Here is a 21,390-nt window from a genome sequence, read left to right as displayed (position 1 = left end):
GATATAACTTGTGTGTCATATAATCCATCTGTGAAAATTATATAACTATATAGTCCTAATGTATATTCATAGTAAAGGAGTCCAGGCATTGCCTCCCTAAGATGAGCACCCTCACTGGACATGGTGACGCACACCTTTGATCCTAGAACTTGAGACGTAGAGTAAGGTGGATTTTAGTGAGTTCCAGGTCAGCCAGAGCTACATAGTGTAAGCCTTTCTCTAATAACAAATAAATGAATAAATAAATGAATAAATGAACAAATGAATGAATGAATAAATGAGTAAACAAATAAATAAATAAAATATTAGACCCTTCATAAAGTATTTTGAAGGGCAGTAGAAAACAGCAAACAGTTCCTAGAAGCAACATTTTTCTGAAACATCCTTGTTTGCATAAAGTCTAAATTTCCAAATAGGAATAAAAGCAAAAACAAAACTCTGCTTTTTTGAGTTCTATTAAATAAATTCACATCATAGTAAAATAACTTAAACTGTTAATATACCTAGACTGAATTTTATCATGGTTCTTTGACTTTTACTTTGGTGCCAAAGATCATTTACAAGTAATTGTCTGACAAGTAGGCCAATCAGACTTTATCCTAAGGCTACCCAGTGTCTTCCCTAAACCCATTAACCTCCCTTGAGAATCATTTACTGATTACTTAACAGTCCCTATTGCTCTCCTCATACACAAACATATCTAAATAAGCTTTTGAAAATACCATATACATTTGTAAGTAATTTTGACCTAGTGTGCAATCAATCACATTGTTGTAATTTCCTCCTATGCTGTGTTTTTTTTAAAAAAAATTTTTTGTACATTAGTAACTTTGTTTGCCTCTTCTATTTAAAGTCCCTTTGTCAGTTTATTTTTTTAAAAAAAAACTTGAAAAGATAGAGAGAAATTGTTCTTAATTCCTACAATACTGATGTGCAAATTTTATGGCATTTCCAGAATCCCTAAAGAAAAACCCATCTCCATTACCACTCATCTCCCCTTTGTACTCTTCTCCTAGCTCCGTGCACTCATTAACATTTTTTCCTTGATAGATTTGGTGATATCACTATTTATTATGAACTGAACAGTGTCTAATATTTTGTGGCTGTCTACTTTCACTAAACATAATGTTTTTAAAGTTTACTCTATAGGAACATGGCTCAGCACTTCTTCCTTTTTTTCCTCAAGTAAATATATAGTTTGTCTATTCACAAGTTGATAGGCATCTATTTTTCAGCTATGATGTTGCTATGAACATTTTTGTGTACTTTTATATGCTTATATATTTTGATTTCTTTTGTGCATATACCTTGGAGTAGAAGTGTTTGGCCAAATGATAACTTTATGCTTGACATTATGACAAACTGTCAATGCATTTCCAAGGTTAGTACAGCATTTTACAATACAGCAAGATGTGGGGGCTGCATTTTCTCTCCATCCTTTGTCAAAGTTTATTTTCTATTTCTTTCATTTTGTTCATGTTCTTTTGTGTGATATGTTTGTGTTTCTTATTTGAATTTCCCTAATTGCTAATAGTTTTGAACTTCTTTTCATGTGGCTACATGTTACAATAATTTGGGTAAAATCATTATATGCAAAACAGGCAAATCTATGCCCAGAATAACTATTTACACTAGTAAGGACAAAATGCTGACATTTTATGGTGGAAAACGAAGGAGTCTATTATGATGATGAAATTAATGGTGATTGGATGAAGTAAGCAGGAGTTAATAACAATTCTGGACTTGTTGTCCAGCATATACACATCAGAAAACAGGAAATAAATTCACCCAAAGTTCAAGGAACTTTCTAGCTCAATAAAATTTCTATGAGTCCAGAAAGACTTTCCCTTCAAATAAATTTGGATCTTCACACGATATAGCTTCTGACAGAAGGGATTTGGCTCTCAGCACACCTTTTGATGAACATGTGTTTGGAACACAAGTATCTTCACATCCCGTGTCTATCTACATATTCATATGTATGGGACATGCAGAGATATTTCTAATTTGAAAGACAAACCAATACCTGGTCCCTCCCACCACAAAAAGTACTATTATTAGTTACTTTTCCTGTTGTTGCAATATGACCCCCAATAAAAGCAATTTAAAGGAGAAATCATTTTGGCTCACAGTTTGAGGGTTCAATTTCTCATGATGAAGAAATTATAGAAGCAGGAGCTTGAGGTGGCTTGTCACACAGTGTTCAGTGAGGATGCAGGGAGTAACAATGCTTAGTGCTCAGATCACTTTCTCTATTTTATAGAGTATATAGTCCTGGACTATGAGATGCTGCTACTCATATTCAGGATATGTCCTCTAACCTCAATTTCCCCAATCAAGGCAATCATTACTAGACATACCCAGAGGGTATGTAATCTAAATAAACCCTCACAAGCATGCTTAGAATAATGTAGTGCCATACATTATTCTAGATTCTGGTTAGCTAACAATTGATATTATCCAACACATGGGCCTATTTTGGTCTTGGAGTCACACATTCCTTAGTTGGATGTGTTATGCTGCTCTTACTTGGAAAGCTGTTAGAACATTAGAGGGACCTGAAACAAGAGCAGGCACTTCAACAGCTCTAGGCTGCTAGATTAAGTTCTCTGCCACTTGGACCATATGATCCAGTAAACCTATTGTTACTTGAGGTGTCATTGGTAGATATGGGGGCTATTTGGAGCCTTTGCAGGTCCCATAGGTGAATAACAGAGGGGACCTTTGTGATTTTTTTTTCATTTTTTTTAAAGGTTGTAATTAAGTATTTGTGGGGACCCTTGTGATTTTGAAGCAAGGTCCTGTTGCTATCTGCAGACAACTATTCTCCCTTTAAGAAGCAGCTCTTAGCCTGGTATTGGACATTAGTGCAATGAGTAACCAATATACCATGTGACCTAAGAGGTCCATAATGAGCTGGATATTATTTCATGCACCAAACTACAAAGTTGGACATGTACAGCAGTAATCTAGCATTAAGTGGAAGTGGTATGGATGTGAACAGGGCCAAGGACATACTAAAGGTAGGAACAAATTGCACAAAGATGTTGTCCAAATGCTTTCGGAGAGGCTTATGGTTCTTATTCCTGCAGTAATGCCTTCTGTCCCTAAGCATGCAGTCATGGCATCATGGTGGTGAGCTTTATGATCAGTTGACTGAGCTAGAGAAAACTTAGGACCGGTTTATAGATGTGTCTGTAAAATATACAAGCACCATCCAGAATTGAGCAGACACATCATCACTTCTTTCTGGGAAACCCCTGACAGGTACTGGTCAAGAAAAATCTTCACAATGGGCAGAATATCAAATAATAATCATGGCCATACCCTTTTCTTGGAAAGAGAAATGGCCAAAGGTGTGATTAAATACTGATTTATTGGCTATAACCAATGGTTTGGGCAGATGGTAGTGGAGAATAGTTGTAAAATTGCCGAGTATGATGTCTGGGGAAGAAGGATCCGGATAGATCTCTCCAAATGGGCAAAGGAATTGAGTTGCATGTAAAAGCTCACCAAAAGTTACCCTAAGGGCAAACGCTACATCTTGTGAAGATCTAAATTCATTCAAAGGAGGAAAGCCTAAACTGAAAACATTTTCTGGCCTTCAGAGGCAACTGTATAGGCAAGTGTTTCTCTAGGGTCAGCATACAAATGATGATAAAGTTGTGGTCAGGGAGACAGGATACACCTCATGCTACCAGCATAACTCAGTAGCATCATCTGTATGGTACTGGTTTTGAAGGCATGAAAGATAGGAGGGAGGGAGGGAGTGGGGGGAGTATCATGAGATCCTGCTTCACTATTTCAGATAGCAAATAAGACCAGGCAATGGATGGCAAAGTCTGAGTTCCTACAATGAGGGCATATGAGAAATCGTTGTGTGATACTGTGAGGGTGAAACTGAAGTTGTAGTGAAAAAAAATCCTGGATATTGGTGATGCCATAGCATGGGCTATCCATTAAGGAAAGCTGCAGGTGTGGAGTGGAACAGGCTCAAGAGAGAGAGAGGCTATGCTGGATGGGTAAGGCGACTTAAACTCTTTGAAGCCCAGCCAGCTTCATCTTGAAATGGTAGACTAGAGCTTGCAGGATTTGTTATTTTCTGCAATAGATTTCGGACTTGATTACTTTGATCATTCCTTGATATGTTCTAATCATCTATTTTGGAAAAGAAATGATTTATTCTGCATCATTATGTCTTATATAAGTCGTTCTTTAAATTTTTTTTATTTCCTAGGAGCTCACAGTTAAGAGATTGAACTTTACAACTGTTGTAAAAGACCACGTTTTGAAGTTTAACATATTTTGCATTGTAATATGAGCATAAAAAGTATAATTTTATGACTTAAAGTGAAGTGTTTTGGTGTCAAGTTGACAAGAGGTTGGCTTAATTGTTAATAATGGATTTAGAATTATCATAAGAATGGTCTTTGGGCTTACCTATGAAGGATTACCTAGATTAGACTGAGGTGGAAGACCTGCCCACAGTGGGTGATACCATTATAGGATTCTGGACTGTGTAGAAGGTAAATATGAGCTGAGCAGTGGTTCATAACATACTATTCTCTGCTTCCTGATTAATGATACAGGAATTAACCTCTTGACAATAAGACTTATCTGTTATAAAGAGTATGCCCTCAAAGCGTGAGCCTCAAAATTACTTTTTTTCTTACGTTATTTTTCTTGGGAAAATTAATTACTGCAACAGGAAAAACAACAAAAACACTATGTAACTGAAATTTTAGGGAGCAAGCCCCATAATTCCAACAGCCTAGCCTTGTATGTTATGCTGTTATCATGATTAAACAGACAAGTGGTAAAAATCAAAAAGTAGATTTAGAACCAATAAAAAGAGTCCAGTATTTCCAAGTTCATCTTCAAGGTACTGGCACATGATTTGGGTTTAAATAGAGAAGGAGCTGGAAAAAGACATGTATATTTCAGTAATCTTAGTCAAGGTGTGGTCTAATTGATCATTGTCTCCATTCTGATTCGTAATGCAAGACGATGTTATTAATCCTGGAATTGCTCGGGTAATCAGTCATGTCATAGACAAAGATTATTTGGGGCTATAGCCTCCCCAACATGTGTGAATTCCTTCATATATGGCTTATCTGTCCTCCAGTGTCTGCTCATACTGGAATTTAAAGTGATTGCAGGTTAAAGAAATGGCATTGAGACGCAGAGCGGAACCTGGCCTACCTGCCACCCAGATCGGCGGCTCATAGAGGCTGAGCAACTGGTGGGTGGGAGACGTGGGCTGCAGGGGAGCAGAAAGATCTCTGTGGAGTACACAAGGAAAGTGCACCCCCTGCCTTGCCCTGCCCTGCCGTGCCTGATCTAGCAAACAGAAACAGAACGTTGGAACTTCTGCTCACACCCAACGACTCTGAGGCATAAAACAGGGCTCGACCCATCTGACACCTCAACCAGTGGAGAACCAGAGACACAGACCAGATACAAGGGAAAGGTAAGAACATATAACTGACAACAAAATGGAAAGAGGAAAGAGAAAGAGTATATACCAAGGGAACCAAGATAATCTAGCAACACCAGAGCCCAGCTCTCCCATAACAGCAAACATCGGAACTCCAAACACTCCAGAAAAAGAAGACACAGACCTGAAATCATGCCTCAAGACGCTGATAGAGTTACTTAAACAAGAAAGGGAGGAAAAGCAAAAAGATTCAGAAGCTTTTAAGGAAGAAACAAGAAAAACACTCAAAGAACTCAAAGAACTAGAGGAAAACAGAACCAAAGAAATAAAAGAATGGAAGAGGGAAATTAAAACAGAGATTGACACAATAAAGAAAACACTAAAAGAGATAACCCTAGAGTCAGAACACCAAAAAAAGAAATCAGGAGTCACAGAAGCAAGCATTTCCAATAGATTACAGGAGATCGAAGAGAGAATCTTGGGGGCAGAAGACAACATTGCAAACATAGACAAAACAGCAAGAGAAGATGCAAAAAACAAAAATCTCCTAACCCAAAATGTCCAGGAAATCCAAGACACAATGAGAAGACGGAACCTAAGGATAATAGGAATGGAAGAGGAAGAAGAGTATCAACTAAGGGGCACAGTAAATATCTTCAACAAAATCATAGAAGAAAACTTCCCTACCCTCAAGAATGAGATGACCACGAGCATAAAAGAAGCCTTCAGAACTCCAAATAGGTTGGACCAGAAAAGAAATACCTCCCGACACATAATAGTAAAAACATCAAGCCCCCAAAGTAAAGAAAGAATACTAAAAGCAGTAAGGGAAAAAAGGTCAGGTAACATATAAAGGCAGACCAATCAGACTCACACCCGATTTCTCAACAGAGACTATGAAAGCTAGAAGAGTCTGGACAGACATCATGCACTCCTTAAGAGAGCACAAGTGCCAGCCCAAGCTGCTATACCCAGCAAAACTATCAATCACCATCGATGGAGAGACGAAGATATTTCAAGACAAATCAAAATTCACACAATATCTGACAACAAACTCAGCACTACAACGAATTATAGGTGGAAAACCCAATACAATGAAGGAAAATACAGCCTAGTAAGAACAAGGAAACTCCTAAACAAGAAAACCAAAAGAAGAAAAAAACACAGACACAACTCAACCCAAAAAAGCAATAATGGCAGGAAACAGAAACAACTCTTCCTTGATATCTATTAACATAAATGGTCTCAACTCCCCAATAAAGAGACATAGACTATCAGACTGGATACATAAACAAAATCCAGCCTTTTGCTGCATACAGGAAATTCATCTCAGAGACAAAGACAGACACTATCTCAGAGTAAAAGGGTGGGAAAAAAAACTTCCAAGCAAACAGCTCCAAGAAGCAAGCTGGAGTGGCTATTCTAATATCGAATAAAGTAAATTTCCAACCAAAAGTTATCAAAAAAGATAAGGAAGGACACTTTTTACTCATTACTGGGGAAATCTGTCAGGAGGAACTCTCAATCCTTAACATATATGCTCCAAATAAAAAATCACCCACATTCATAAAAGAAACCCTACTAAAGCTCAAAAAATACATTTCACCCCACACAATAATAGTGGGAGACTTTAATACCCCACTCTCACCAATGGACAGATCAGGGAAACAGAAACTGAACAAGGACACTGCAAAACTAGCAGAGACTTTGAACCAACTAGAATTAATAGATATATACAGAACATACTATCCCAAAGTAAAAGAATACACCTTCTTCTCACCACCCCATGGCACCTTCTCGAAAATTGACCACATAATTGGACACAGAACGAGCCTCCATCAATATAAGAAGATTGAAATACTCCCATGCATCCTCTCAGATCACCATGGTCTATGGCTGGTCTTTAACAACAACAAAGACAACAAAAAGCCCACATACACATGGAAACTAAACAATGCTCTGTTAAAGGATAGCAGGGACAACGAAGAAATAAAGAAAGAAATTAAGGATTTTCTAGAATTCAATGAAAACGAAAACACAACATACCCAAACCTATGGGATGCAATGAAAGCAGTATTGAGAGGAAAACTCATAGCCCTAAGTGCTTCCAAAAAGAAACTGGAGAGAGCTCACATCAGCAACCTGACAGCACAGCTAAAATCCCTAGAACAAAAGGAAGCAGATTTACCCAAAAAGAGTAGTCGGCAAGAAATAATCAAAATTAGGGCAGAAATAGACCAAATAGAAACAAAAGAACCATTGAAAAAATCAACAAAACCAAGAGTTGGTTCTTTGAGATAATCAACAAGATTGATAAACCCCTAGCCAGACTAACTAGAGGGCAAAGAGAGAGTATCCAAATTAACAAAATCAGAAAGGAAAGTGGGGACATAACAACTGAAACTGAGGAAATTCAAGAAATCATCAGATCCTACTACAAAAACTTATACTCCACAAAATTGGAAAATCTGGAGGAAATGGATGAATTCCTAGACAGATACAAGGTCCCAAAGTTAAACCAAGACCAAGTAAACCATCTAAATAACCCTATAACACCTAAAGAAATAGAAGAAGTCATCAAAAGCCTCCCAACCAAAAAAAGCCCAGGTCCAGACGGGTTCAGTGCAGAATTTTATCAGACTTTTATTGAGGATATAACACCTATACTCGCCAAACTATTCCAAAAGATAGAATCAGATGGAATATTACCCAACTCATTTTTTGAGGCTACAATAACCCTCGTACCTAAACCACACAAAGACCCTACAAGGAAAGAGAACTTCAGACCAATCTCACTTATGAACATTGATGCAAAAATACTCAACAAAATCCTTGCAAACCGAATCCAAGAACACATCAAAACGCTCATTCATCATGACCAAGTAGGCTTCATCCCTGGGATGCAGGGATGGTTTAACATAAGGAAATCCATCAATGTAATCCACCATATAAACAAACTCAAAGACCAAAATCACATGGTCATCTCCCTAGACGCTGAGAAAACATTCGACAAAATCCAACACCCCTTCATGTTAAAAGTCCTGGAAAGAACAGGAATCCAAGGCCCATACTTAAACATAATAAAAGCAATATACAGCAAACCAACAGCCAACATCAAACTTAATGGCGAGAAACTTGAAGCAATCCCACTAAAATCAGGGACTAGACAAGGCTGCCCACTCTTCCCCTACCTATTCAACATAGTACTGGGAATCCTGGCTGGAGCAATTAGACAGCAAAAGGAGATCAAGGGGATACAAATCGGAAAGGAAGAGATAAAAACATCACTCTTTGCCGATGACATGATAGTGTACTTGAGTGACCCCAAAAATTCCACCAGAGAACTCCTACAGCTGATAAACAAGTTCAGCAAAGTGGCTGGATACAAAATTAACTCAAACAAATCAGTAGCCTTCCTGTACTCAAAGGACAAACATGTGGAGAAAGTAATTAGGGAAAAGGTACCCTTCACAATCGTTACAAAAACTATGAAATACCTTGGTGTGACTCTAACTAAGCAAGTGAAGGACCTGTATGACAAGAACTTCAAACCTCTAAAGAAAGAAATTGAGGAGGATCTCAGAAAATGGAAAGATCTCCCATGCTCATGGATTGGAAAAATCAACATCTTAAAAATGGCCATCCTACCAAAAGCAATCTACAGATTCAATGCAATCCCCATCAAAATTCAAACCCAGTTCTTCATGGAATTGGAAAGATCAATGTGCAATTTCATATGGAATAACAAAAGACCCAGAATAGAGAAATCCATCCTCAACAACAAAAAAACATCTGCAGGAATCACTATCCCTGACCTCAAGCTATATTACAAGGCAATTGTGCTGAGAACTGCATGGTACTGGTACAGAAATAGGCATGTGGATCAATGGAATAGAATAGAAGATCCAGAAATGAGCCCTCATGTATATGGTCACCTGATTTTTGACAAAGGAGCAGTAAACATTCAATGGAAAAAGGACAGCCTATTCAACAAATGGTGCTGGTCCAACTGGCACTCAGCATGCAAAAGAATGAAAATAGACCCTTTCTTATCTCCTTGTACAAAGCTCAAGTGTAAGTGGATCAAAGATCTCCACATTAAACCAGATACATTGAAACTATTAGATGAGAAAGTAGGGAAAACTTTAGAACACATAGGTACAGGAGAAAATTTCCTGAACAAAACACCAATGGCTCAAGCTCTAAGGTCAAAGATTAACAAATGGGACTTAATGAGATTGCAAAGTTTCTGTAAGGCTAAAGACATCGTCAAGAAAACAAAATGGCAACCAACAGAATGGGAAAAGATCTTTACCAACACCACATCAGATAGAGGCCTAATATCCAAGGTGTACAAGGAACTCAAAAAGCTAGACACCAGAGAATCAAATAACCCTATTAAAAAATGGGCTACAGAGCTAAACAAAACGTTTTCAGTTGAGGAACACCGAATGGCCGAGAAACACCTGAGGAAGTGCTTGACATCCTTAGCCATCAGGGAAATACAAATCAAAACAACCCTGAGATTCCACCTCACACCAGTCAGATTGGCCAAGATCCAAAACTCAGATGACAGCAGATGCTGGCGAGGCTGCGGAGAAAGAGGAACACTTCTCCACTGTTGGTGGGGTTGCAAGCTAATACAACCACTCTGGAAATCTGTCTGGCGATACCTCAGAAAATTGGATAAAGTACTACCTGAAGACCCAGCGATTCCACTTCTGGGCATATACCCCAGAGACACTTTAATACACAACAAAGATATATGCACCACAATGTTCATAGCAGCTCTATTTATAATAGCCAGAAGCTGGAAGGAACCCAGATGTCCTTCAGAAGATGAATGGATACAAAAATTGTGGTACATATACACAATGGAATACTACTCAGCCACCAGAAACAATGACTTAACCAAATTCTTAAGAAAATGGCTGCATCTAGAGAATATCATCCTGAGTGAGATAACCCAGTCACAAAAGAACAGACATAATATGCAGTCACTGATAGTGGGATGCTAACCCCAGAGGCTTGCACTCCCCCAGAAACAACTCACAAACTGTATGAAGTCCAAGAAATAAAGAAAACAAAAAAATATACATATATTTACAAAACAAGAAGACTTTGACTATTTCCATATTGCATTTTGTTTTGCATGTACTTTACGCTTATTGTAACTATTAGATTTTCAATGCATACTGTCAAGCCCTTGAAAAAAATCAAGTACTGACTAAAAAAATATATTCACATGGTTTTATGTAAAAATTATTTCAATGTCTGAAAAAACAGTACTGACAAAAATGTATAATTTTAAGCAAAAAATGTTTAAAATCTGTACATTTATCTTTGTTTTGTAAAATAAAGTCGTTTAAAAAAAACTTAAAGGAAGAAAAAAAAAAAGCAATGGCATTGTTCTCTCTTCAGCCTTAAATGGTAGTAAGATAGAATTCCGTAGAAAGACATTCTTGAATAGTATGTTTATGCAAAGCAAAGCAGGCATTTGAAACAAAGTAAAGCAGACAGTCACAAAGTGAAGGCAGAGATGTCAGATATTCTACTTTTAGTCATTTTGTTATGCTGAGTAATGAATCAATGCTTTATTGTTGTTTTAGCAAAAGTCGATGAAGTTCCCATGATATCTTTTGACCATTTGTGTATCTTTTAGGAATAAAATGGCTACTTAAGCATTCACACATTTTCTGCTTGTTTAAGTTACTGTTCCTTTGCTGTGAAGAGACAACATGACCAAGGCAACTTTTATAAAAGAAATCATTTAATTGCAGACCTCCTTAGAGTTTAAGAGGGCTAGTTCAATATCATCGTGTCAGGGAATATGGCAATGTACAGGTAGTTAGTTATGGTGCTGGAGAGGCTGAGAGGCAGGGAGGCAGGGAGGGAGAGGGAGAGAGAGAAGGAGAGGGGAAAAGAGAGGGAGAGAGAGAGGCAGGGAGGCAGAGAGGGAGGCAGGGAGGGAGAGGGAGAGAGAGAGGCAGGGAGGCAGGGAGGGATAGGGAGAAGGAGAGGAAGAAGGAGGAGAGGGAGAGGGAGTCCACCCCCAGTGGCACACCCACTCCAACAAGGCCACACATCCTAATCCTTTCCAAAAAGTTCCATCAACTGGGGACAAGGCATTAAAAATATATGAGCCTTTGGGGGCCACTCTTGTTCAAATCATCACACTCCCCAACACAAATGCTCTTTTTAAACAGTTGGTGGTGTTTAGATTTTACATATGTACACATGTCCTTTATGATTGAGCTACACATAAAGTCCCTGTGTATCTTTAAAGATGAGTTACTTATGTTTTAGGATCAGTATTCAGAGTCCCTTATAATCTGGAAATTGGCTTTAAATTTGGCAATATTCTATACTGTAGCTTCTCTTTTCACTTATTTTTGTTTTCTTTTGAAACAGAGCTTTTCTGTGAAGCCTGGGACAGCCTCAAATCTGCTATTTTCCTGCCCCAATTTCTGAATGCTGATATTACAGGCATGTGTAACCACGCTCAGATATTTTTTTCATTCTGCTGTTTCATTTTGATGAGGCAGAATTTATCTTGTTTTGTTATATAATGTATTATTTGTCATAGCAAAGAAAACTTGCCTGAATTAAGATCATGAATATTTATACCTGTGTCAAAGTTTTAGCTGTTGCATTTCTATTTATCATCCATGTAGAGTTCTCTTTGGTGGGTGGTGTAACTTACTGGCTGAAGCCTTGATTTGGCTTTCTGAAATCTATAGGAGAGATGTTTCTGTTTTGATAAAACCTCATGTTCTCAACCCTGTATTTGAAAGCTACTTTGATTCATGACTACCTTTGGTTTTCTAATTATATAATCTCATATAACCATGCCCCCACTGAAACATGTTAATCAGGGCAAACTGAATCTGAGTTCTGAGGACTTGATCATTCATATTTGGCTCAAAATAAATTTCCTTCTTCCTTTTGAAGTGAGAGCTGTATTTTGTTTTGTTGTAGTTGTTGTTGTTGGTTTCTTTTTTATAAACAGTTTTGGAATGTGAACATGTAATTCCAAGGACAATCTACTTGCACTGTAGAAGTCACCTGAATTTTACCACCCTGGGCCCTTTTTGCCCAACTATCTATATTGTCTGCTTGGGTAGATATTGATGAGTTCTTTCCTGGGCCTAAGATTCCATTCAATTTGGCTGATATTCTATTGGTCTAGTCTGGGTTTGTTGTTGAGTATCCTTTTATTTTGTCAGGGCATTCAGTTGAGATGTTTGTTTATTTTTGTTTTCATAATATTTGTATGTTAACATTCAGATAATTTTCTCTGGTAATTAAAAAAAATATCTAAGATTGTGTTTTTTCCTGGGTTCTGTTTGCATATTATAACCTTGCCTATTTAGAGTAGACACTCGATAAGCACCTGATAATAAAGGCATTAAAGAAGCACCTGTTCTCAGTGAAGAATCATAATTACAGTAGTTCAATTTTCAAGTCTTTGGAAAAAGTGGGGAGCTGAAACTAAAGATAATATGGGTTTGGGTTTCCCAAAATGGGGAACATTAAATATACTAATTTTTCTCCATAATATACTAAAACTCCTAGCGAGTAAAAAAAATTCTTATTTTAAGCAGAATTTAAAAGCATCTAAGAAAATAAAATGAAGAAATTGCTAGTTTATACAAAACTAATAAGAATTTTGAAACTTTTTAAAAAGAGTTAAAGAATGGAAACTGAATAAAATCTTAGAAGCTGTGTCGTGCAGAATTCAAGATGAATTCTGAAGAATTAAAATTTCCAATCTACTATTGTCTTTTCACCTGCCTGATACTCATCTTTCATATACGTTATCAACTTCCCTTCTAGTCTCTTCTCTGTTTATCCCCAAGCAGAGTGAAATTCTGAATCAAATGTAGAGATAATACTATATGGTTGTTGTTTTTGTTTTTTAATGAGAAAGAGCCTATGCCAAGGAGAGATCCTGATACTATTTGTACTCCCTGGACTGGGCTAAAAACTGTAATTGGAGGGTTTTGAGAGTTATGTCAGGGCACACAAGAATTTGCTAAAGAATACAGATGAGTGTAATGTCTTACAAGCCAGGGTTTCTGAACTTTTATTAATTTGGAATTTTCATCTTTAAGAGTGTTTCACTCTCTGTAATTTGTCTTTTTAAAAATAACGAAGGGTTGTGTTATCCTTCTAACATTTTGTCTTTATTTACATGTAAAAGATGAAGGGTTTCTACCTTATTTCTCTTAATATAGTGCAGGTTACTTAGTACTACGGAGAAGAAATTGAAATCACCAAATCAGTCTCATTTCCTTTGAGTTCATAATATAAGAGGCCACCAGACCCAAAATTCCAACTAAAGAGATGAATAATAGTGAGTGAGTGGCAAGAAATGATGTGAGACACAAAAATTTTCCATGATTAAGTAATCTTAGGGAAGAATATAGTCTTTATGATTATTGTCTGAGTTTCTGTTTTTTGGAGGGTCATTGTTCTCAAAATACAAAGTGACTGCAGGTTGAGTACAATTTAACTCATTGTTTTCAGCTTTGAAGGGTGAAAGAAGTTAGACAAACACTTCCCAAATGATGAACATGCCTAAGCAGGGGAGTAAGCAGATAACACCGAAGATAGGAAACAAACACAAGAGGAAGGCAGAGGTGCCAGACGTACCTTTGTCTTTCAGACTAGAATGAGAAGCTAATTTTTTTTGTAGCAAGGTTGATCTCTGAGTTCCTGTTATAAAATAGTTTAGATGTTAAACAAAAGGTTAATTTAAATTAATTGGTGAGAGAAAAATAGACGTGTCTTTAGGACTGTTAAACATATTTTGTCTGTTTCAAATATATTTTTTTACTATAATATAGTTAATTACTATATTCATATATAGTTCATGTTTATAGTTATAGTTAACTAACAAAAATTTCTTCTAAACTTTACAAAAAATAAGACAGAAACAAATCATCAAGTATGCCAAATAAGTACACAAAATTATAGTTATTAAACACTTTTTTGGTAAAGACTGTTAAAGTAAAAAAGAAAAGGAGATGCTGTCATATGAGAAAGGGTTTCACATAGTAAAATAAGTTTTTGTGCTAAAATGGAAAAGAAAACAGGAGTGTAAAAATGTAGCCAGAGAACAAAGGATGTAGTGAAAGAAAGAAGCCAAGCAGCTATTTGCCCCACACAGAAGCTGACTAGCTTCCTACCCCAAACATTATCTGTGAGTCCTACAACATCATTCTGGAAACTGAGGTTATACCAAAAGGTTTCCCCTTTCAGTTCTCCATGCCTTTCTCTCTCTCTGCCCTAGGGATCAGGGAGCTAGCCTTCAGGATTTTGCTGTAAACCTCCCCACTTTCGGAGTTAGGACAGACTTCACAATCTGCCATTCCGGCTCAGAGTCTCTTTTGAGTCCCCACCTCCATGCTGTCTTTCTAAAGAATGTTCACAACAGTTAACTGTATAAAGAGATATACATAAAATTATTAATAGATTTGTCAAATGTATATATTTTAATGGATACACTAATGTAATATTATTAGACAATAAAAAAGAAATGAAAGGCAATACATGCTAGCAGCACAGACAAACCTTTAAAATATTATGAGTAAAAGAAGCTAGATACAAAAACTCCACATGCTTCATGATTCCATCGATAATATTCAAGTCCATAGAGAAAGAGGGTAGATTAGTGGTTGCCAGGGTATAATCTGTGTTTGGCATAATCTTAATTCAGCTATGACAATAGTCTTCTGGTCAGGTTAGCAAAGGAAATCAATATTGTTGATGAGAGGGTCCTGTGCCAGTCTCTTTGCTGCCAGTGTTTCCTTCTCTCAGCTGTTGACTTAGTACAGAGGAGATAAACGTGGTCTCTCCCACTGTCTCTCCAGAGTAGCTTTTACAGACAAATGATGCTTTCTCCTTAAGTCTCCTTAAGTTGCTTAGCAGAGGGCTCTCTCCTAAAATAGCAACTCAAAAACTTTTCTAAGCATGGAAACACAATCCTTACTTGAAAAAGTAGTAGAGATAATCTTTCAAAAATTACAGCACAAGGCTGGCTCAGCTACTTTGTGAGCTGAACACAAAAAAACCCTTTAAAATTTATCATAATTTCTGATAACATTTAACCAAAAAGATACAAGGCATTATATGGTATTCTGTGAAGGAAAAGCTGTTATTTAAGGTTACATATCCTTTGTCAGAAATGATTGGGCCTTGAAAGGTTCTGTTTCAGGGCGCAGAGGGTTTTGTTTGTTTGCCTTGTGTTTGGAATACTCTTGAACATCATAACCTGAAATCCAGGATATCTAAAAACACACAGCAGAAGGTTTTATGCATAATCCTCTACAGGCCAAATAGGAGTGAGACAGAGCTGTCATCTCAGATGCAGTTGCTCCTGGGGAACAGGTGACAACTATTCTCAGCCCTCTCACTCCTCAGCTGACAAGGTTCAGGGTCTGACCCCTCCACATGCCCCTAGCATGACATATAATCTATTGTGCAATCCTAGGAGCCAAATATTATCTCATGTTATAGATGACAAGATTAACCTTTACAGAAAAAGATGCATTATAAATGCCAAGTTTAAACTTTTAGCACTGAGTTCCAGAAGTAATGTGAATTTTGTTGATTTTATATTCAAACAAACAGGAGCTCTAAATGTCTTCATTGCTATTGTAAACCTCCTTAATAGTTCACCAGATCGTCACGTAACTTTCTGTTGTTAAAATTATTATATGGCAATTATACATCCCTTAATATAAAGGAGCATTAGGGCATTAGAGGACCCAGGAGAAAGGCCACAGTTTGAATCGATCTGGCTACAACCAGCAAGGGAATAGCAGGAAGTCTCCAACCACCTGATGATTGCATCTGTGTTTTTTTTTTTTTTTTTTTTTTTTTTTTTTTTTTTTTTTTTTTTTGTAGTGAAAAGTATTGTTAGAGTTTTGATGTACAGTTTCCTAGTTTTCTTAGTGCTAAGAATCCTTCTGCAAACATATTTACATTTTATATAAACAAGCTGATACCGTATTGTAGTTCTGCAAACTTTTTTATTGTTATTTTACAATGTACATGCACATGGGTGAAAATCCTGTACTAAAAGACAGAGATCACTGTAGTCGGGTCAGAAGGCTGCTGGTAAGGACAGTGACACCTAAAGCAGAGTTTCGGCTGAAGGTTAAAGCACAGGCCTGGCAAGTATGTACCAGGGAAAGCAGGGCCAGCAGTGTTCTTTCTCCTCAGAGAGGTCAGAATTGAAGGCCAAAGGCATTAAAGGTATGGGATGTCATGTAGGCCCCTCTGGCTCCTGCCTCCACCGCCCCTCACCCCCCTGACTCCCCGCTGGCCCCTGGGGACTAAAGCATCCTGTGCATCTCTTGGCACCCAGTGAAAACCACTCATTTTCTGCCTCTTCCTCAGCTCTTCCTGAGCCCTCGTCACATCCGCACACTCTCTCATCATCTCCTCACTGCTTACATGCCTGTCCTGTAAGCCCTCCTGGGAGTTCTTGGGAGAATCATCTGTCCCCCTATCTGTTTTTCGTTTTGCCTTCCGGGGCACATAATCTTCAGCAGGGCGCTTTTCTGCAGCCCGAGCCTCGCTGGCTGACTTTGCCTGGGAATCGGGCTTGCTCTCCCCTTGGCGCTTCCCCTCCCCGTCAGACTTTCCCTGCTTCTCGGGCTTCCCCTCTTCTTGCCCCTGCTCATCTGGCTTGGCCTCCCCCTCTAGCTTGCCCTCCCGTGCTGGCTTTGCTTTCTTGTCCCGCTTCTCTTCCTCATCTGACTTTTCTTCATCTTCAGGCTCCACTTCATCTTCTGGCTTCCCCTCCTTTTCCAGCTTGCCTTCCTTGTCACCGCGGAGTTCTTCCATGTCAAGATTTCCCTCCTTTTCCTGTCCTGAGGGTGAAAGTAGGAAACAGGAGGCAGAGAAGAGATGTGAGAGACTGAGACACCTGACAGAATACAGGCTCATTGACATCTGTCTTTGCCTCTGGCCCTTTGAGGGGGTCCGGGTGGCTGTCCCAACCCTCCAAGTATGTAGTAGGCTTGCACCCCTCCTCCACCCGAGACAGATAAACCATGCCAGGTCGGGCCACTTTCTAGGTGCTCAGGGTGGCAAGCTGAGTGTGTTACATGGGACAGCTTGGGAGGTGGAAGGCAGTGGGGTCCCAAATCCTGACCCATTTGGTTATTTTTCACTGACCTGCAGGAATCCCAGGCAGGTCGACCCTCTTTCTCAGATGTCACAATGCGCTGGGAACAACAGAGACCTACAGATAGGACACGGGGGCAGTGACTGCATGGTCAATGGATGCAGAGACTGTCCTGCAGTTTCATACTCATAACTCAACCTTGTCCTCCGTTACCCCGCCACCCCCGCATACCCCAGCCGCCATTTCTTTTCAGGCCTTGGGCACCAAATCAGGATGCTCTCCAAACTCCGTTTTACTCTGCGCTCCCCATTCGGACTCTGGAGGCAGCCTGCCCCACCCCCACCCTCTTTTGGTCCCGGTCAGTTTGTCTTCGGAGCCCGGAGTGTGAGTGGATCACTTCAGAAGGCATCAATCTGTCTACGTCTCACCGTCGCACTGCGGGCCCCCTCAACCACCCCCCCCCGCCTGCTCTAAAACGAATTAGGAATGGGACGAGGGAGGGAACCGCCTGCGCGGGGCGGGGGTCCTCCTTCCCCCTTCTTCTTGCCCAGTCCGCTGTGCCCCCTTCTTACCAGTCTCCCGGGTCTCTTCCCCTTCCCCTCCCGCTGCTACTGGTTCCAGTTGCCACCCCCACCACCCCTGCCCTGCTCTGTTGGCAGAGCCAGCATTTCAGTACTGACCTGAAGAGACCCAGGACAGGCCTTTGCCTTCTCTGGCTCACAGAAGCCCACTCGCAGCTGCTTAGGGCAGCTCAGGGAGCTGGTTCTGCGCGGGTGCCAAGACCAGACCGCAGGGCGGGCAAGCGGACGTGGGGGCTGGTGCCCACGTCTGCGCCTGGCCGGTCACGTGAACACCGCGTCACCCGAGCTCGCCCCCCCCAACCCCCCACATGCCTGACCCATCTCACTCTCCACCTCCCTAGGGGACTGAGATGAGCACTGTAGAAGGTGTGTACCACAAAGTCATGAGATGCCTGAGAAGAAGAGTGGGAGGTTGCAGGATGTTTTACCTGGTGCATCTTTGATACACATACATCTCTCTCATATACCCAAGTTACAGGTGGGACCAACGATCAGAATGGTATTTGACTTTGTCAGTCGTGTTCAGCTCTTGAGCCAAAATAACCTGCGTTCAAACCAAGTCTGGGCACAGTAGCACACGCCTCTAATCACAGCACCCAGAAAGTTGAAATAGGTGTTCAAGACAAGCGTTGGCTACAGGGAGTTCAAGGGCAGTGCTGCTACCATAAAGAGTTTAAAACAACATACTACCCAGCCTTGTGGAATATGAGTGGCTGGTGGAGCTGCCTGCTGGGAAGCTGAGCTGCTATTGATTCTTCCCTAGGGTTGTGTTCTGGGCTTCTTTCAGTTTACAGGGTTTTTTGTTTGTTTGCTTTTCTTTGTTTTGTTTTTTGCGTGATCTCACTCATTTACCCCAAAATATTGATGATTTCCAAATATGCATCTCTAGACTATTTTTTTCTGTATAAACACCAGACCCTGTTTTGCTTTTCTTTCAGTCATAGTAGGAGAGTGTTCTCCCATACCCCTTGAAATATAGTCTAAGATTTTTTTTTTTTTAAATTTCAGTGGCATGATAGTTGCTTGATGAACTTTTATGCTGTTCCATTCCATCTATTTCCAGCATATTTTTAGAGTCTAAGTTCTCTACATATTAATCAGTCATTTGCCATCCACAGTGCTGGTGTTGAAGCAATTACTGATTTACTTAACAGTGCTCCCAAAGTATAAAGTTTGTAATGCATACAATTCTCTTATATTAAATAAAGTCATAAAGTGCTTATTTGAAAGAGAAGCAGAGAGTTCATAACTTACTAACTAAAGGGAAAAAAACTAAGATCCTTTGGTGATGGGGGATGTGGCTAGTATGTGCAAGATTTTGAGTTCTATCTTTAACATCATTTTTTTTAAAAAGAATTCATCTTTTATTCATGAAATTGTGAGGAAATAAGTAAAATTCATGATAGTCTTAGCATTGCATCTTAGAGTAACAAACCCAACAACTACAAACCCTGGCAAGGTGCTCAGTAAAACATAGGAGCTTAGTAAAATACAGGGGTAAAAAACATTGTTTTAAAGTGTTTAAAATTACCCAGTTTCAGACACCTGTTGTAGATCTTGAATCTGATCATTTATGTATAGGTGGAAGTTAATGTGTTGTCAGGAATTCACCAGAAAAGACTGCTTAGACATGGATTTAAGCCAATAGAAAGTTTTTATTAGCTGACTAGCTACTACACTGGTTGTCTGGAATTGCAGTGTAGCCCCAAACTTTTCTCAAGATTAGCTTTTAAGCACACACACACACACACACACACACACACACACACACACACACACACAAACATACCCTGGGTTTATACCCCATCAGTTAACAAGAATGGTTATCGAGAAGCAGAAGCACAGAAGCCAAAAATTAAGGTCAGTACATGTAGATACTTTCCCATAACAATGGACTTCGATGGATTAAGCCTTTGTTATAGTTTTGGCAGATGGTGTTGTCTATGTGCTGAGTTTTGTAACCTGAATGATACTTCCATCATGGAGTCAGTTGTGCTAAGGTCTCAGGGCCTACTAAAGTCTGGGCCCTTGATACAAATGTAATAGAGTTTCAGAGAATCAAAGGCAAACAACAAAATTAAAGTAGCCAGAACTAAAGATTATGTTTTCAAAGAAACTAGTTCAATTGTTTTGATTTGGCTTCTCAACAGCAAAAATGGAAATATGAAGACAATGGAATATTATTCATGTCTTGAAAGAAAATAAAAACTTGGAAATTGGCAGGCAGTAGAAAATAGACTTCAAAGCAAAGGTGACATAAAAATAAAACAAAACTGGGAAAGTTGTACAGGCAGCAGGTATGAAATAATAGAAAACATCTTCAGGTTAAAAATATCTTAGACGGAAAAGTAGGGATGGAAGGGTGAACAAAATTTAAAAGGGTAAATATCTATAAGGTTTTAAACAATATTTTTGTCTTGACAGACTTCAGGATCATTTGAGAGATGGGAATCTGGTCATACCTGTGAAAGTATCTCTTGATTGGGTTAACTAAGATTGGGTTAAGCTGCCCACTGTGTGTGTATGACTTAATTCTGTGGCTGAGTCTTAGGCTAAGTAAAGAAAGTTTATCAGCATGCACACATGCATTCCCTTCTCTTCCCAATTAAGGAGAATGTGTGACCAACTTCCTTAAGTTTTTGGTGCTTTGTCTCTATGATTTCTCTGCGGTGATAGACTGAAATCTGGAACTGTGAACCAAAAGAAGACCCTTTTCCCTTAAGTTGCTTTTGTCAGTTTATTTCAATGAAGCATCAGGAAAAGAAACTGTCAAAACTACTATTGTCATTTTTTGAATGTATACCGACAAAGATACAAATAGAGGGGGGTAGTAAAAGCATGGAAAACACTTGCAATATCTTGGGAGTATGTAAAAGTATAAATTGATACCATATTTCAGAAGGTTAAGATTATATATGGTAATTGATAGATGAAGATTTCATGTTAGTAGATGGAGTATTATTCATGTCTTGAAAGAAAATAAAAATGTGGAAATTGGCAGCCAGCAAATTAAACATACTAACAATGAGAAGACTAGCAGAGATCATATAACCCAGAAAGAAACTTGATACAATAGTTAATTTAATCCTATTAAGAATAGTGATCACATTATAGCAAAGTATATATATATATATATATATATATATATATATATATATATATATATATACATACATACATACATACATATATATATATATATATATATATATATATATATATATATACATACA

General features: G+C 38.7%; 1 protein-coding gene across 2 annotated transcripts; it reads right to left on the bottom strand.

The window, feature by feature from the left end:
- Positions 1 to 16,502: 16,502 nt before the first annotated feature.
- TCEAL3 (transcription elongation factor A like 3) lies at positions 16,503 to 18,388 on the bottom strand. 2 transcript variants are annotated; one of them, XM_080911008.1, is made up of 3 exons: positions 18,257 to 18,388; positions 17,627 to 17,693; positions 16,503 to 17,319 (listed from the first exon to the last, which is right to left on the bottom strand). In XM_080911008.1, exon 3 carries the CDS (start codon positions 17,291 to 17,293, stop codon positions 16,694 to 16,696), a length of 600 nt encoding a protein of 199 aa, XP_080767134.1. In that variant the 5' UTR covers positions 17,294 to 17,319; positions 17,627 to 17,693; positions 18,257 to 18,388; the 3' UTR covers positions 16,503 to 16,693. The 2 variants fall into 2 exon arrangements, with proteins under 2 accessions (XP_080767134.1, XP_080767135.1); XM_080911009.1 differs by lacking the exon at positions 18,257 to 18,388 and adding an exon at positions 18,149 to 18,170.
- Between the last annotated feature and the right edge of the window lie 3,002 nt (positions 18,389 to 21,390).

Source organism: Micromys minutus, assembly GCF_963924665.1.
Source record: "Micromys minutus genome assembly, chromosome: X".
NCBI classification, from domain to species: domain Eukaryota; kingdom Metazoa; phylum Chordata; class Mammalia; order Rodentia; family Muridae; genus Micromys; species Micromys minutus.
Note: the sequence above shows the minus strand (reverse complement) of the source record. Positions and strands in the feature narration are given on the sequence as shown.

Bases quoted from the DNA above. Each gene is read 5' to 3' on its own strand.
- TCEAL3 (XM_080911008.1), bottom strand. From the start codon at position 17,293: ATGGAAGAACTCCGCGGTGACAAGGAAGGCAAGCTGGAAAAGGAGGGG.